The 14,942-nt window shown below is 40.4% G+C and overlaps 2 protein-coding genes across 4 annotated transcripts in view; one reads left to right on the top strand and one right to left on the bottom strand.

Annotated features, from left to right (window-relative positions):
• Nucleotides 1-1,203: 1,203 nt before the first annotated feature.
• Nucleotides 1,204-6,959, top strand: LOC131140347 (hepatic sodium/bile acid cotransporter-like). The gene is made up of 6 exons (XM_058090674.1): nucleotides 1,204-1,270; nucleotides 3,096-3,544; nucleotides 4,771-4,975; nucleotides 5,143-5,321; nucleotides 6,439-6,638; nucleotides 6,709-6,959. Exons 2-6 carry the CDS (start codon nucleotides 3,156-3,158, stop codon nucleotides 6,789-6,791), a joined length of 1,056 nt encoding a protein of 351 aa, XP_057946657.1. The 5' UTR covers nucleotides 1,204-1,270; nucleotides 3,096-3,155; the 3' UTR covers nucleotides 6,792-6,959.
• Nucleotides 6,960-7,767: 808 nt separating this feature from the next.
• The window catches only part of LOC131140537 (sushi domain-containing protein 4-like), a 55,891-nt gene continuing 48,716 nt past the window's right edge, over nucleotides 7,768-14,942 (bottom strand). For 2 of the 3 annotated variants that reach the window (XM_058091050.1, XM_058091051.1), the window contains 5 exons: nucleotides 13,958-14,149; nucleotides 12,130-12,324; nucleotides 11,910-12,042; nucleotides 10,106-10,476; nucleotides 7,768-8,647 (listed from right to left, as the gene is read on the bottom strand). In XM_058091050.1, the coding sequence (XP_057947033.1) occupies nucleotides 8,601-8,647; nucleotides 10,106-10,476; nucleotides 11,910-12,042; nucleotides 12,130-12,324; nucleotides 13,958-14,149 (938 nt within the window). In that variant the 3' untranslated portion in view covers nucleotides 7,768-8,600. The remainder of the gene's footprint in view (nucleotides 8,648-10,105; nucleotides 10,477-11,909; nucleotides 12,043-12,129; nucleotides 12,325-13,957; nucleotides 14,150-14,942) is intronic. The other variant, XM_058091049.1, reaches the window with a different exon arrangement.

Genomic DNA, 14,942 nt, shown 5'->3' with positions numbered 1-14,942 from the left:
ACTGAAGATAGATATTGATACAGTATTTCCCTTCTGTATCAATATCTATCTTCAGTCAAAAAAATATACATATATATTATATATATATCATATATAATAAATATTATATATAATATATTTAATATATATTATATATATATTTAAATATCAATATGTATCTTCAGTAAAAATAAAAAATATATATTTAAAAAAATCTATATTTTATATATATTAAATATATATATTTATTGAAGATAGATATTGATACAGTATTTCTTTTCTGTATCAATATCTATCTTCAGTAAAAAAATATACATATATATTACATATATTATATATAATAAATATAATATCTTTTTTATATATATATTTAAATATCAATATCAACATCTATCTTCAGTAAAAAAAATACATGTATATATATTAAAATCTATGTTTTATATATATAAAATTCAAATTCATCCCTCATTATGCTGCTCATCCCAAAATATTGCACTAGTTATTTTACTTTATTTTAGTTTGTTTACTTATTTTGCACAAGGGAAGGGCATCGGGGAGAACATGCAAACTCCACCCAAGCGGAGAATCGAAACCGATCTCCTGACTGTGTTGCCACCATGCTAACCACTCCTTCACCGTACGGCCTCTTTTTTCTTTTTCGCAAATGGAAAATTTGACATTCATTCTCCATTGTGGTCCCTTTTAATGTGGCCCTAATCTCCGCCATGCCTGCAGAGATTAGGCAACCATCACGTTGGAGCTCTTTAGGGCACACATGTGAATGCTAACCAATGTGTTTGTTAACGAAAAGAGGATCTCTTCTGCCAAGTCCAATAACTGACAGCTGAAGTGAATTAACTGCCTGGTTGCATAACATTAACTGGGCCTCTGTGTGCACCTCCAGTAGCCCCAAAATGCATAAATTGCCTCTTTCTGTGTACAAAGCACAAACCACATTCTTTACACAATGCCCACTACCGCCATTGTTCCACTGGGGTCCTCTTATTAATTAGGAATGGAGGCAAGAACACATTGTAGATGAGGACAACTTCCTGTAAGTAGCTCAAAAAAAATAAAAAAAATCTTGGAATTATTTGCAGAAACAGCAAAGCAGCTGTGTATGACACAGAGTTCCAGGGAAGGTAGTGTTCCTTTGGAGTCCGCAACTCAGCCTTCCTGTTGCCATGGTGTCACGTGACGGAGGAGGGGGGGGGCTTGGGGGGTCCGGCCACAAAAAGAAAAGGAGGGATGAAAGTGGGTACGAAAAGTTTGAAGTTTGCCTGGAATGAAGGTAAGAAAGTCTGGATCTAATACTAGCGTATTATTATTATTATCATATTATTTGTAATACAAATATCGGTCAGATTTACAGTGTAGCATCTAGTATATTGTGTATGTGTGTGTATGTGTGTGTATGTGTGTAAGGTTACCATTGATAAATGGTACTAACATTTATAAAAGGGAAAGTGTGCTATATAGTATGTAGATTACAGATGACAGTATGATTTTTTGTTTATTTTTTGACTTATGAATTCTTATTTTGTACTTATTTTACTCTTACATTCCAAAACAAATAATGAAACGCCATTCCCGTGTTGTTTCTGTGGGAAACCATGAATACTAATTCTGAAGAGATTATTTTTTTATTTTTCATTTTTTTATTTTGTATTATTTTATTTTTATTTTTATTATTTTTTTATTTTTTTGGTATTTTTTAATTTTTAATTTTTAATTTTTAATTTTTTAATTTTTTAATTTTTTAATTTTTTAATTTTTTAATTTTTTAATTTTTTAATTTTTTTTATTTTTTTATTTTTATTTGGGCAAATATATGAAACATTACAGTGCATTTCTTACATCAATGAAAATATAACAGTATTTGTGCTTTTATTGTCAATTTATTAGCCCACTTTTTTGTGACATTTACATATAATTTTGGATGAGGAAAGACTAGATAGGACAGCCCTAGTCTGCCAGTACTAGATAGGAGCTGTCCTATCTAGTCTTTCCTCATCCAAAATGATATATACATTTTGCCCTGGTCTGCCAGGACTAGATAGGAGCTGTCCTATCTAGTCTTTCCTCATCCAAAATGATATGTAAATGTCACAAAAAAGTGACATGAGGACTAGATAGGAGCTGTCCTTTCTAGTCTTTCCTCATCCAAAATGATATGTAAATGTCACATAAAAGTGACATGAGGATGAGGAAAGACTAGATAGGACAGCTCCTATAGAGCTGTCCTATCTAGTCTTTCCTCATCCTCATGTCACTTTTATGTGACATTTACATATCATTTTGGATGAGGAAAGGGCTGTCCCATCTAGGAAAGACTAGATAGGACAGCCCTAGTCTGCCAGGACAAGATAGGAGCTGTCCTATCTAGTCTTTCCTCATCCAAAATGATATGTAAATGTCACAAAAAAGTGACATGAGGTTGAGGAAAGACTAGATAGGACAGCCCTAGTCTGCAAGGACAAGATAGGAGCATAGTCTTTCCTCATCCAAAATGATATGTAAATGTCACAAAAAAGTGACATGAGGATGAGGAAAGACTAGATAGGTTAGCCCTGGTCTGCCAGGACTAGATAGGGGCTGTCCTATCTAGTCTTTCCTCATCCAAAATGATATGTAAATGTCACAAAAAAGTGACATGAGGATGAGGAAAGACTAGATAGGACAGATAGGGCTGTCCTATCTAGTCTTCCCTCATCCAAAATGATATGTAAATGTCACAAAAAAGTGACATGAGGATGAGGAAAGACTAGATAGGATAGCCCTGGTCTGCCAGGACTAGATAGGAGCTGTCCTATCTAGTCTTTCCTCATCCAAGCAGGCTTTTTCAGTTCATCAGGCATCATCAGTTGATGTTCAAATAGTAGATAGGACATTCTAGGACTAGGACTAGTTCATACCAAAACACCAGATAAAACAGCCCTTGTTGAGATGACTAGATAAGAGCTGTCCTATCTGGTCTTTTAGCATGAATTGATGTAGCCTGCTCGTATGAGAGGCGATGTTTTTAAATATTTTTTAAATATTTACCATTGATGGTATCTTAAAAATACTACTGGAATACTAATTTCAGGAATACTAAAGTTTTCTTTGTGTGTCAGGTGAAGACCACGCCCAAGTATAAGAAGTATAAGTAGTACTCGGATACTCAGTACTCCGCCATGAACGTGACCGACGTCTACAAGGGAATCAGCATCCTCTACAATGGAGTAAATATGTCCGGGAACGGGAGCACGGGAGTTCTGAACGTATCTTCTCCCCTCAACAAAGCCATCAACATCCTGTCCATCCTTCTTCTCTTCATCACCATGATCTCTCTGGGATGCACCATGGAGATCTCCAAAATAAGGAACCATTTGCTACGACCGAAAGGAGTAGCCATCGCCATCGTGGCCCAGTTTGGCATCATGCCCTTGACGGCGTTTTGTCTTGCTAAATTACTCAAGATGGATTCCATCAAGGCCGTGACGGTGCTCATCTGTGGATGCTGTCCAGGAGGGAACCTATCCAATATCTTCACCTTGGCCCTCAAGGGGGACATGAACCTCAGGTAAGGAACGTTCCTTACAATGGTGGTGTATTAATAAATACCAAAAAACAATAAACGACAACTTTGTTCCAGAACAAAAAAGGCAAAAGATCTAGAAATTTATGCATGTATGGAAATAAATGGGTGTCAACGAGGTTTTCTTCCTGTCACTCACGGACACTAATGATCTACAGCAAATTTGAAGATAATGGTATAATAAAGGAAGTAATTCATCGTGAACTACCAGTTGTTTTATAATGATATTCATTCATTTTCTAATGCTTATCCTATAAGGGTCACAAGGGGTGCTGGAGTCTATCCCAGCTGTCTTCTTGGGGCGAGAGGTGGGGTACACCCTTGGACTGGTGGCCAGCCAATCACAGGGCACATATAGACAAACAACCATTCACACTCACATTCATACCTATGGACAATTTGGAGTCGCTAATTAACCTAGCATGTTTTTGGAATGTGAGAGGGATGGCCGAGGGTGGAATTGAACCCTGGTCTCCTAGCTGTGTGGTCTACGCGGTAACCACTCGACCGCCGTGCAGCCCTTCACTAATATTTTGAAAAACAGATGAATTTTTGGGGCTGCACGGTGGTCAAGTGGTTAGTGTGCAGACCTCACAGCTAGGAGACCGGGGTTCAATTCCACTCTCGGCCATCTCTGTGTGGAGTTTGCATGTTCTCCCCGTGCATGCGTGGGTTTTTTCCGGGTACTCCGGTTTCCTCCCACATTCCAAAAACATGCTAGGTTAATTAGCGACTCCAAATTGTCCATAGGTATGAATGTGAGTGTGAATGGTTGTTTGACTTCCTGTATTGTCATTGCACAATAACACAGCAGTGAAATTGCCAACAAAATGTCGTTGCCTGGCTCCCATATAATACCAGAGACATAAGAAGGTGGTCGAGTGGTTAGCGTGCAGACCTCACAGCTAGGAGACCAGGGTTCAATTCCACTCTCGGCCATCTCTGTGTGGAGTTTGCATGTTCTCCCCGTGCATGCATGGGTTTTCTCCGGGTGCTCCGGTTTCCTTCCACATTCCAAAAACATGCTAGGTTAATTAGCGACTCCAAATTGTCCATAGGTATGAATGTGAGTGTGAATGGTTGTTTGTCTATATGTGCCCTGTGATTGGCTGGCTGAATGAATGAATGAATTTTGGAGGACAATAAAAAATAAATGGACGGATTTTCTGACCTCATCCTGTAATAAAATAGTTTTTTTTCCCTTCTTCAAGCATAGTGATGACCACATGCTCCTGCGTTGCAGCTCTGGGACTGATGCCCTTGCTGCTCTTAATCTACTGTCAAGGCTTCAGCGGCCTGGAGAACGCGGTGCCTTACGTGGGCATCATTACGGCTCTCGCCTTCACCTTGGTGCCCTGCGCCATGGGCATTGCTATCAATCACTACAGACCTAAATATACACCTCTGGTCTTGAAGGTAAATATATTTCTGGATCAAGATTTTCCACAAGATGTTTATCTACTGAGTAACAGGAAGTGCTCCACAAATTAAACCCATGTGTGTAGTTTTCCCCCCGATTTTGCCTTGAATCCGGGTGTTGCAATATGATGACAAAAAAATGTTCTGTGTGATTTTGCCAAAAGTCTGGTTTAGGCACAATGATCATTTCCAGCATGGTCCTGTTCTCCTTGTCCGGCATGGCGGTCAAAGACATTCTGTGGATGATCCTCACCGTTGATGTTCTGACTGTGGCGGCTCTGATGCCCCTTATTGGTTTCACGCTGGGATATGTCATGTCGGCCATATGCAGACTCAGTTCAAAGTAAGTTGGGAACATCTCTATTCACACGTGTACCTAATGTTGTGTCCGGTGTGCCGCATTTGGCCGGCGGGCCGCAGGTTTGAGACCCCCTGGGCCAAATGCTGCCTCACCGTGGGTTTTCGTTAAAAGGCCAGTGATAAACAAGATTTAAAAACCAGTAAGATAATCTTAAAATCGAACAAAAAAACACACAAAAAAAAGTGACAAAGTGACAGTGACCGACAACATGTGTGATGAAGGAATTGAGTGAGTATACCTATGTATTTTGCTTTTTAAGCTGTCATTTCAACATTGAAGTTTGGTATCAAGGTGGGGGGCCTCAAAGTAGCGTCTCGCGGGCCGCAGGTTTGAGACCCCTGGGCCAAATGCTGCCTCACCGTGGGTTTTCCTTAAAAGGCCAGTAATAACCAAGATTTAAAAACCAGTAAAATAATCTTAAAATCGCACAACACACAAAAAAGTGACAAAGTGACAGTGACCGACAACATGTGTGATGAAGGAATTGAGTGAGTATACCTATGTATTTCGCTTTTTAAGCTGTCATTTCAACATTGAACTTTGGTATCAAGGTGGGGGGCCTCAAAGTAGCGTCTCGCGGGCCGCATTTGGCCGGCGGGCCGCAGGTTTGAGACCCCTGGACCAAATGCTGCCTCACCGTGGGTTTTCGTTAAAAGGCCAGTAATAAACAAGATTTAAAAACCAGTAAGAGAATCTTAAAATCGAACAAAAAAAAAACACAAAAAAAAGTGACAAAGTGACAGTGACCGACAACAAGTGTGATGAAGGAATTGAGTGAGTATACCTATGTATTTCGCTTTTTAAGCTGTCATTTCAACATTGAACTTTGGTATCAAGGTGGGGGGCCTCAAAGTAGCGTCTCGCGGGCCGCATTTGGCCGGCGGGCCGCAGGTTTGAGACCCCTGGACCAAATGCTGCCTCACCGTGGGTTTTCGTTTAAAGGCCAGTAATAAACAAGATTTAAAAACCAGTAAAAGAATCCTAAAATCGCACAACACACAAAAAAAATTGACAAAGTGACAAAGTGACCGACAACATGTGTGATGAAGGAATTGAGTGAGTGTACCGATGTATTACGCTTTTTCTTGGGAATATCTAGATGCAGCAGGACCATCTCAGTGGAAACAGGATGTCAGAACATTCACCTCTGTGTGGCCATCCTGAAGGTCGCCTTTCCCCCAGAGGTCATCGGACCCATGTTTCTCTTCCCTTTGCTGTACTACATGTTCCAGTGTGCCGAGGCTCTCCTGTTCACCGTGTGCTTCAGATCTTACCAAATATTCAAGACATCCGACGAGGGTAAATATCACAGTTGTGTGCTTTTATTTTTATTTTATTTTAGTTTTATTTAACATTTACAACTTTACAGATGGCAAGAATGTCTTTGTTCAACAAGATGAGGAGAAAAAAACAGACTGTCCGAGAGGTTTGGAGGCAAATAACCGAACATGACATTTGGCACTCATGCACGTACGAGTGCTACAATATATCGGAAAAGTATTTGTATTTTTTTTTTGTTTGTTTTCCATTTACAATAGGAAGTTGTTTTTATTGACACTCTCAAAAAAGGTGGCCTGAATAGAAGGGAAAAAAGTCTGAAAAATAAAAGTCTATTCAAACCAACTCATCAAGTGAGTCAGAGCTTTTTTTCCTATCACTCACATGCACTAGTGAGCTGGAAAGAGGCCATTTTATACTTCTATTAACTTTTTCAGTTCCACATGTCCAAAAGGAGTAGGAAGAAGCAAAGCTTATTAAATCCTACCCCTCCATCTGGTACTTTTACAATCAGTAACTGTTACATTTGTTCACTTCCTGCTTTCCTAATATAATTTAATTTTATTTAATTGTATTTTTTTTATTTAATTTTTTTTAAATAAAAAAATACATCAACAAAAAATTTTTTTAATTTTTTTTAATGGTTTTATTTCAATTAAAAATGCATCAGATTACAATTGAATGCATCACATTATCAGTTCACAGTTCCACATGTCCAAAAGGAGTAGGAAGAAGCAAAGCTTATTAAATCCTACCCCTCCATCTGGTACTTTTAAAATCAGTAACTGTTACATTTGTTCACTTCCTGCTTTCCTGCTAGTTTAATTTTTTTTGTTTTTTTTTTATAAATGTATAATTTTTGTATTATTATTTTGATTTTATATTATTTTTATTATTATAAAATTATTATTATAAAAATATTATTATAATTTTTTCATTATATTATTATTTTTTTATGTTTTATTTTATTTTTTTACTGCTTGTATTGTTTCTTGAATTGGCTCATCGTTGTGCATTGTTTGAGGTCCTTACTCAATCCATCCCATAGTTTGATTCCACATACTGAAATGCTATGGCTTTTTAACGTAGTTCAAACATCAAACATTCAAACAACCATTCACACTCAACATTCAAAAGAAAAAAAAAAACTGTCAACGGTTGTCACATCTTAAATAATATTTAATTCAAAAATGTATGTTACATAATAAAGTTACCTTAAAACTTCACATCATATGAAAAAACAACGTTCACAAAGCAACAAGCAAACAAACAAAAAAAAAATAAACAATAATTTCAATGAACAAGCAAACGGAACATAATATTACACTGAACTGTACACGGTGATTTTTGTGTGCTGCACCTTCGAGACCTTCAAGTGTCACATCAAATGTGCCGGCAGCGTGAAACAAACGCTATTTTAAGTACTTGAAAAGCGGCTGATCAACAGCGCAATAAGTTAAATGACACAAAATAAAGAGTAGAATATTTTCCGTGGGTTGAGGTGATGATGTGTGAAAAAGCTACAAGTCGTATCGAGCAGCGGAGGCGTTTACATGACATTCGCTTTTAAAACTTCTTATCCAGGGGGGGAGGGTAAGTGTGCATAGAAGTGGGAAGATAAGGCCATCGGGGACAAGTGTGTGTGTGTGGGACAAGCATGTGTGTGTGTTCGTGTGTGTTAAGTGGAAGGTCACAACTCATAATGAATGCATACATTATTATTTTGTTCATAATGACTTGATGCCGTGAGCTTAGCATCATGCATGACTGGCGTTTAAAGTACAAGTCGTCGAAAACACGTGTCCCTCATGTAGATATTCGAAGCGCATTATGCATACGTAATGAGTGTGGGAATGAATATGCAAATGAAGGAGGCGTGTCTATGCGCTGTATATTGTTCATCCCTTAAATTCACTTCCTGCTTTGGCAAGGTCAGAGTGACCGTTTTAATGTGTGTGTTCATGGCAATAGCGTCTATGTGCATCAGCCAAGGTCTTGCATGTTTCCGGTTTCCTTCAGCAGTGGCATATCTGCACAAGACACACGAAAAAAAAATCAAATTAACTTTATTTGTATAGCAATTTTCCTGCAAAGACATGCAACATAAAGTGCTTTACAGAATTAAAGACAATTACTACAATTAAAAGGAACCGGACCCGGGCCCCCGACTCCGACAGACCCCCACATCAAAGGGAGGAACCCCCAACCGCCCGGGTCGAAGGGACCCAAGAATGGCACCCCCTCAGTAGACCCGACACAGCCCCCAGTGTGGAGGACCCCCCCGTGAAGAAACACTGGAGTTAAAAGCTAAAAACTAAAAGCATTAAATAGGACTAAAAAAGAAAAGTTAAAAAATATTAGTTAAAATTAGTTATTAGTTAAAATTAATTAATTAGTTAATAATTAGTTATTAGTTATAAGACCTATACAGAAACTACACAGCATAACCTGCATAGAAAGCTTTCTCGATCTTCCAGAATCTGCACCTTTGGGGCAAGTCCACACTGGGAGGAGCCATCGGGGGACCAGCACCCGGGCCCCCCCCCCCGACTCCGACAGACCCCCACATTAAAGGGAGGAACCCCCAACCGGCTGGGTGTCGGCACCCCCTCAGCAGACCCGACACAGCCCCCAGTTATTTAACCTTTAATATGAACATTAATGAAACTTAATAATTTGACCCAATTAGCAAGTTAGCATCGTACTCGGTTCCATCCGGGAGCGGCGCCAGAACTTTAACAACATGTTTTAATGAGATGCTTTATCTTGACGTGTATTTTCCCGTTTTTATTCCAAATCATTTCCTGCATTTATTTGTAACCCAGCGTCATAAGCCTTTAGCTTCATTGCTAATCCAAAGCAAAACAGGGCGGGGTAACAAGGCGGGGCAAAAATCATGTTAATTGTGTCCGGTGTGCACACAGCTTTAAGCTGTCATTTCAACATTAAACTTTGGTATCAAGGTGGGGGCCTCAAAGTAGTGTCTTGCGGGCTGCGTTTGGCCGGTGGGCCGCAGGTTTGAGACCCCTGGGCTAAATGCTGCCTCACCGTGTGTTTTTGTTAAAAGGCCAGTGATAAACAAGATTTAAAAAACAGTAAGATAATCTTAAAATCGAACAAAAAAAACACACAAAAAAAAAGTGACAAAGTGACAGTGACCGACAACATGTGTGATGAAGGAATTGAGTGAGTATACCTATGTATTTTGCTTTTTAAGCTGTCATTTCAACATTGAACTTTGGTATCAAGGTGGGGGGCCTCAAAGTAGCGTCTTGTGGGCCGCATTTGGCCGGCGGGCCGCAGGTTTGAGACCCCTGGGCCAAATGCTGCCTCACTGTGGGTTTTCATTAAAAGGCCAGTGATAAACAAGATTTAAAAACCAGTAAGAGAATCTTAAAATCTGCACAACACACAAAAAAAAAGTGAAAAAGTGACAGTGACCGACAACATGTGTGATGAAGGAATTATGAGAATTATGCGTGACTCACCGTCAGAGCAGTCCATCTCTGAGTCTAGCAGAGTGAGGCTGTGATGGTCACCGGGTGGCAAAGCGGCGGCGCCGGCGTTCTCTAGAGTCCAGCTAGAAGATGAGGAGGGTGACGAGGACGACGAGAGTGGCAAAGGGTGGACCAGGGCCATCTCCGAGTGGAGATGTTTGAGGGAGGCGGGGCGAGAGGGGCCGGCCTCTGGCGTCGAAGCTTGCTGCCCTTCGGACAGAACAATCTGGACACGAGACTCGGGGTTGAGAGCTGAGGCCGAGCCCGTGTTGCCGCTGACTGCCTCCTCGTAGGAGGGCAGATTCACCTGGACTCCTTCCACCATGATGGACACGGGTTGGCGCGACACCCCCTGATCGCGCCTGGTTGGTAAAGAAGATGTATTCCATTACTTCTGTCTATTTATACATAGCAAAAATATTAACGTTTGGACACTTTTGGACACATTTTGAAGTGGCCTTTTATTGCAGCCAGCCTAAGGTACTAAGCCTAAGGTTCATTCATTCATTCATTTTGTACCGCTTATCCTCACAAGGGTTGCGGGCGTGCTGGAGCCTATCCCAGCTGTCTTTGAGCAAGAGGCGGGGTACACCCTGGACTGGTGGCCAGCCAATCACAGGGCACATATAGACAAACAACCATTCACACTCACATTCAAACCTATGGACAATTTGGAGTCGCTAATTAACCTAGCATGTTTTTGGAATGTGGGAGGAAACCGGAGTACCTGGAGAAAACCCATGCATGCACGGGGAGAACATGCAAACTCCACACAGAAATGGCCGAGGCTGGAATTGAACTTGGGTGTCCTAGCTGTGAGGCCTGCATGCTAATCACTCATCCCGGTTGTAAACATTAATTAATTCATTTTCTACCGCTTATCCTGACAAGGGTTGCGGGCGTGCTGGAGCCTACCCCAGCTGTCTTTGAGCAAGAGGCGGGGTACACCCTGGACTGGTGGCCAGCCAATCACAGGGCACATATAGACAAACAACCATTCACACTCACATTCATACCTATGGACAATTTGGAGTCGCTAATTAACCTAGCATGTTTTTGGAATGTGGGAGGAAACCGGAGTATCCGGAGAAAACCCACGCATGCACGGGGAGAACATGCAAACTCCACACAGAGATGGCCGATGGTGGAATTGAACACGGGTATCCTAGCTGTGAGGCCTGCGTGCTAACCATATTTTTAAAATATTTTTTTTTCATTCATTCATTCATTCATTTTGTACCACTTTTTCCTCACGAGGGTCGCGGGGGATGCTGGAGCCTATCCCAGCTGTCTTCGGTTGAGAGGCGGGGTACACCCTGGACTGGTGGCCAGCCAATCACAGGGCACATATAGACAAACAACCATTCACACTCACATTCATACCTAAGTACAATTTGGAGTCGCTAATTAACCTAGCATGATTTTGGAATGTGGGAGGAAAATATAGGGTTACTATCCAATGAAAATGACTCAACACACAGCCATGATTGTGGTTTGAGGAAACCGTAATACCCAAAGAAAACCCACGCATGCACGGGGAGAACATGCAAACTCCACACAGAGATGGCCGAGGGTGGAATTGAACCCTGGTCTCCTAGCTGCGAGGTCTGCACGCTAACCGCTCAACCACGGTGCAGCCAAATGTGAAATTGCATTAAGTAATGAATGAATGAAGGGTAATTTATATAACAATCACACCCACACTGACTTCACAATTCCACATGCACAGCAAAGTAGATGAAAAAAAAAAAAATAATAATAATAATAATAATAATTAAAAAAGTGTTTGACTCACCGATGGAAAGACTTTAGTTTTGGCTGCAGAAGAACAAAGAGTACCACCAGGAGCAGGATGAGGGCCACTGAGCTGGCTGTGGAGGACACTATGGACAAAGCAGGCATTCCCAATGGTAAGGTAGCACCCCGGTCTGTGGGGGTAAACAATGGAGATTAAATTCAAATTCAATACATTCAATAGAGACGTATCTATGTCAAGCATGTGTCAAACAAGTTACCTTGCTCCATTACGCAGCTTATCTGCATTAGCCCGTCCCACTTGCCATACTGACAAGTAAGGTACTTATAGTCTCCCTTTAGAATGTAGCCTTCATCGCAGAAATACTCAATCACGGTGCCGTGAGAAAGTCTTCGACATTGGGAGGGGTGGCACGTGTAACCTCCATTCTCTGGCTGATATGGAGGTTGGCATACTGTCAATGACGAGAAAGAAAAAAAAAAACAACCTTCTTTATAAAAATGTCAGCATTAATTCATATTCCATCAATGTTCTAAGGCAGTAAAACTGATGCCGCCAAGCGTACTTTCAAGGTCGAGGTTTAAAGTCGTTCTAAAACAGGGGTCTCAAACATGCGGCCCGTGGGCCAAATGTGGCCCGCAGGACACTACTTTGAGGCCCCCCGCCTTGATATGAAAGTTTAATGTGAGTGCGGGCCGCGCAAGTTTGATATGGATGCTGTATGGTATCATTTGGATTTTGATGATTTTTGAAATTCTGTGTTGTTTTCAACTATATTTATTTGTTATTGACTTAGTTATTGACTCTATACATGCTGGGTCAAATTAACAAGTATACCTGATTTTTTTTTTTTTTTTTTAGAAAAAAATAATGGAAATTTTACAAAAAATGTGCAATTTCTTTGCTGATTTTTTGCAATTTTTTGCAAATTAATATTAAAAATCTGCAATTTTTTTTGCTGATTTTTCAAATTATTAAATAAGAATATAAAGGGATTCACTGTACATCTTTAGCAAAGTACGAGCAATGAAGATGTTTTATCAGTGCAGTATCGCTCCAGGCCAGCAGTCTCAAACACGCGGCCCGCGGGCCAAATGTGGCCCGCAGGACACTACTTTGAGGCCCCCCGCCTTGATATGAAAGTTTAATGTTAGTGCGGCCCGCGCAAGTTTGATATGGATGCTGTATGGTATCATGTACCCAGAAAAAATTATTACGTTTGATTAATGTTCATGTTAAAGGTTAAATAACTGTTAATAGTTATCCTCCCTATCCGTGTGGAAGTGGTAAGTTTTTGGCTATTTAAGTTGAAAGGAAATAACTTGAAGGCTACCGTTTAGGTCGCTAGCTCTCTAGTTTGCGAGTTAGCATGTGTCTCAAGACCCTGCAGTTGTGCAATATGTTGTAAATAAAAAGAGTATAAATGTGACTATAGTCGTGTTTTGTCATGTCTACAGGGCTCTAATAATGCTTTGTTCATTTTAATCTGAAAAAAATAATTTGTCTACCCACCAACTATATGTGGTTTCTTAAGTTTTTATTATTTGCCGTTTTATTATTATTATTATTATTATATTTATTTATTACTGATTGATTTTCTTTATTCTTGATTTGTTTATTTTTCATCTTATTTTGTGTAGAAAAATAAAAAGTAAGATATTTGAGAACAGTGGAATGTTTTATCAGAGCTTTTCTTGTAGAAAATTGAAACCAAGGCAAAGTTTATTAATTTTTAATAAATGCGTTTTTTTTGGAAAACCTGATGCGGCCCAGTCTCACCCAGACCCTAGCTCCAGTGGCCCCCAAGTAAATTGAGTTTGAGACCCCTGTTCTAAAATAGTACTTGGAGAATTGAATTAAGTCAGACCCCCGCAGCATACTAAAACAAGCAATACAATATAAAATCCAATCTAATATATCTAAATATAGAAATGTAATAATCAGAAGCAGCATTTCCACAGCGTCACATCAACGCCGGCCAAGCTAATTTGGCATAACATTGCTGTCCAAGAAAAAAAAAAAAAAAAATCGATGCAACTTTTTTTTTTTTTTAACCCCAAAACAACAGAAAATGTGTCCGCCTTTACCGTCAGTGTGTAAACAACGAGGGGGTTCCGAAGACCAGTGCCCAAAGCCAGTGCAGCTGATGACGGTGGGTCCGTCTGGTTGGTAGCCCTGGTCACAGCGATACTTCAGCACGGTGCCCACAGGGAAGGCGCTGATGTTGGTGTCCATTAGATTATAGGATACATGCTGCTCCATGAAGGGTCTTGTACAACCTTAAAAGAGTCAGTTTTTTCCGTAAGCATAAGCTTTCTATGCTGCTAACTTTACACCCTGGATCATTCTTTAAGTAATTGAAGGGAATTTATTAGAGATGTGATTACCGTAATTGGAATATTCAACATTTTCCTGTCACTTTATTGCTTTAAAAGGGATAGTCTAATGCTATGCTCCAAATTCAATTGGACAGTTTCAAAATTTATGTAGGCTGCACGGTGGACGAGTGTTTAGCGCGAAGACCTCACAGCTAGGAGACCTAGGTTCAATTCCACTCTCGACCATCTCTGTGTGGAGTTTGCATGTTCTCCCCGTGAATGCGAGGTTTTTTTTCCGGGTACTCCGGTTTCCTCCCACATTCCAAAAACATGCTAAGTTAATTAGCGACTCCAAATTGTCCATAGGTATGAATGTGAGTGTGAATGGTTGTTTGTTTATATGTGCCCTGTGATTGGCTGGCCACCGCCTCTTGCCTGACGACAGCTGGGATAGGCTCCAGCACCCCCGCGACCCTCGTGAGGAAAAGCCGTAGAAAATGAATGAATGTTAAATATTTTGGCTGCACGGTGGTCGAGTGGTTAGCGCGCAGGCCCCGCAGCTAGGAGACCCGAGTTCGATTCCACTTTCAGACATCTCTGTGTGGAGTTTGCATGTTCTCCCCGTCCCGTCCCGGTACTCCGGTTTCCTCCCACATTCCAAAAACATGCTAGGTTAATTGGCGACTCCAAATTGTCCATAGGTATGAATGTGAGTGTGAATGGTTGTTTGTCTATATGTGCTCTGTGATTGGAT

This window comes from Doryrhamphus excisus, chromosome 13 (genome assembly GCF_030265055.1).
Source record: "Doryrhamphus excisus isolate RoL2022-K1 chromosome 13, RoL_Dexc_1.0, whole genome shotgun sequence".
In the NCBI taxonomy this organism is placed as follows: domain Eukaryota; kingdom Metazoa; phylum Chordata; class Actinopteri; order Syngnathiformes; family Syngnathidae; genus Doryrhamphus; species Doryrhamphus excisus.
Note: the sequence above shows the minus strand (reverse complement) of the source record. Positions and strands in the feature narration are given on the sequence as shown.

Coding starts and splice junctions, on each gene's coding strand:
- LOC131140347 (XM_058090674.1), top strand. CDS start 3,156: ATGAACGTGACCGACGTCTACAAGGGAATCAGCATCCTCTACAATGGA. Junction 4,976..5,142: donor ATACACCTCTGGTCTTGAAG/GTAAATATATTT, acceptor TTTTGCCAAAAG/TCTGGTTTAGGCACAATGAT. Junction 6,639..6,708: donor ATTCAAGACATCCGACGAGG/GTAAATATCACA, acceptor ACAACTTTACAG/ATGGCAAGAATGTCTTTGTT.